Source organism: Microtus ochrogaster, chromosome 1 (assembly GCF_000317375.1).
Source record: "Microtus ochrogaster isolate Prairie Vole_2 chromosome 1, MicOch1.0, whole genome shotgun sequence".
Classification (NCBI taxonomy): Eukaryota; Metazoa; Chordata; class Mammalia; order Rodentia; family Cricetidae; genus Microtus; species Microtus ochrogaster.
Window position 1 is genome coordinate 67272472 of NC_022009.1, and position 1599 is coordinate 67274070.

The 1599-nt window shown below is 45.5% G+C and overlaps 1 protein-coding gene and 1 long non-coding RNA gene across 3 annotated transcripts in view; one reads left to right on the top strand and one right to left on the bottom strand.

The window, feature by feature from the left end:
* The window catches only part of LOC113456648, a 50423-nt gene that overhangs the window by 34212 nt on the left and 14612 nt on the right, over positions 1-1599 (top strand). The window lies entirely within an intron of this gene.
* Positions 1-1599, bottom strand: part of Mccc1 (methylcrotonoyl-CoA carboxylase 1) — a 50493-nt gene that overhangs the window by 12212 nt on the left and 36682 nt on the right. Inside the window, exon 14 of the mRNA XM_005343794.3 lies at positions 584-670. Within this exon, the coding sequence (XP_005343851.1) occupies positions 584-670 (87 nt within the window). The remainder of the gene's footprint in view (positions 1-583; positions 671-1599) is intronic.

Sequence of the window (1599 nt, forward strand, 5' to 3'; positions counted from 1 at the left end):
GGCTTTAGCTTCAGCATCCGAACATGAGCAGTGACGCCTTAGTTCCTTATTAATTGTTGTGAAGACAGGCACTCATGTGATGAGACACATACTAAGTGACAGCTCTGGTGACCCATGCCACGCGGATCTCAAGGCATGGTCTGAGCAATGGGTGACCACTGTTTTCTTATCTAAAAGCAGTGTTCTTAGAGCAGAAAACCTGCAAGCAATACAGAGAACAAAGAGCCAAGGAGGAAGGCCTTGCCCGGGCTCCTCAGAACCTGTGCCTCAGGCCTTGCCCCGGGCTCCTCAGAACCTGTGCCCCAGGTCATGCCCCGGGCTCCTCAGAACCTGTGCCCCAGGTCATGCCCCGGGCTCCTCAGAATACTTTGTCATATTCTGCTTCAGTTGTTTGCTAAGTATGTCTTACAGAATATTTTCGGAACACTTAACAGCACAGAAATGGGGAGAAAATGTATACCATTAACAGTGACCCTGAACCAATCAACTCCAAGAGCTGACTGAGCATGACCGGGCTGGAGGCAGTTTGGTTTAAGGTGCTGTGTTTCTACACTGCGTTCTCTCGTGATGGAACGCTACTCACCAGTTTTACCAGCTCTCAGAGTCATGTTTCTGGTGTAAGAGATATTCAGTCTTCTCCCACTGCTGAATGAAAACGGAGAGAATTGATCTAGAAAAAATTTAAAACGCAACAACAAAATTACAAGTATCGAGCCCCCAAAAATGCATACCCTACAAAAGCAAAGATAAACCCTGGGTCCTCAATTGGCAGCTCAGCTCTGACTATTTTAAATTTAAGGAAGATACCCTGATTTATATCTCAGGGACTTACTATGAAAAGTCCCAGCTTCTATGGGTGAATCTGAGTGTCTGTAAGCCAGCTCTCGCCCTACCCCAGTCTCTACCGGTCTCTACCCTTGCTCTGGGTCTCTGTGTCACTGGCCCAGCGCTATGTGCTGAGGTGGACTTGCTCTGCTGGATACACCCAGAGGCTGGAACTTAACTGAAGCCTTCTAGCGTGGAGCCTGCGACTGTGACACTTATAAATTTAAAGAGTAAGGGAACAAAGTGGAAACAGAGCAAACAAATCTAAAGATATAGTTGTATTCTTTAAGCTTTCAGTACAATGATCTTGAAAAAAAAATCTAAAATCAAAGATGCTAACAACAATACTACAGTAGGCAGGAACATAGAATGCCCCTGGGGCTAAAGAAATGGCTTAGTGGTTAACAGCAGCTGCTGCTCTTCCACAGGGCCCAGGCTTGATTCCCAGATAAAGGGAGGTTTACATCCATTAAGTCTGGTCCTAGGGTATCTGATGCCCTCTTCTGGCCCTGATGAGTACTGCATGCATATGGAGCACAGACCCAGATACAGGCAAAACACCCATATACATAAAACACAAATAAACTAAACACAAACATTTAATATAATAATTCTAACAATAAAAGACAAATAGACTTAAAATTATGTTTAATCTGCCATGCGATAGTGGCGCACACCTTTAATCTCAGCATTTGGGAGGCAGAGGCAGGTGGATCTCTCTGAGTTTGAGGCCAGTCTGTCCTGTTCCTTTAAAAGACAAGCCCCGCCCACTCC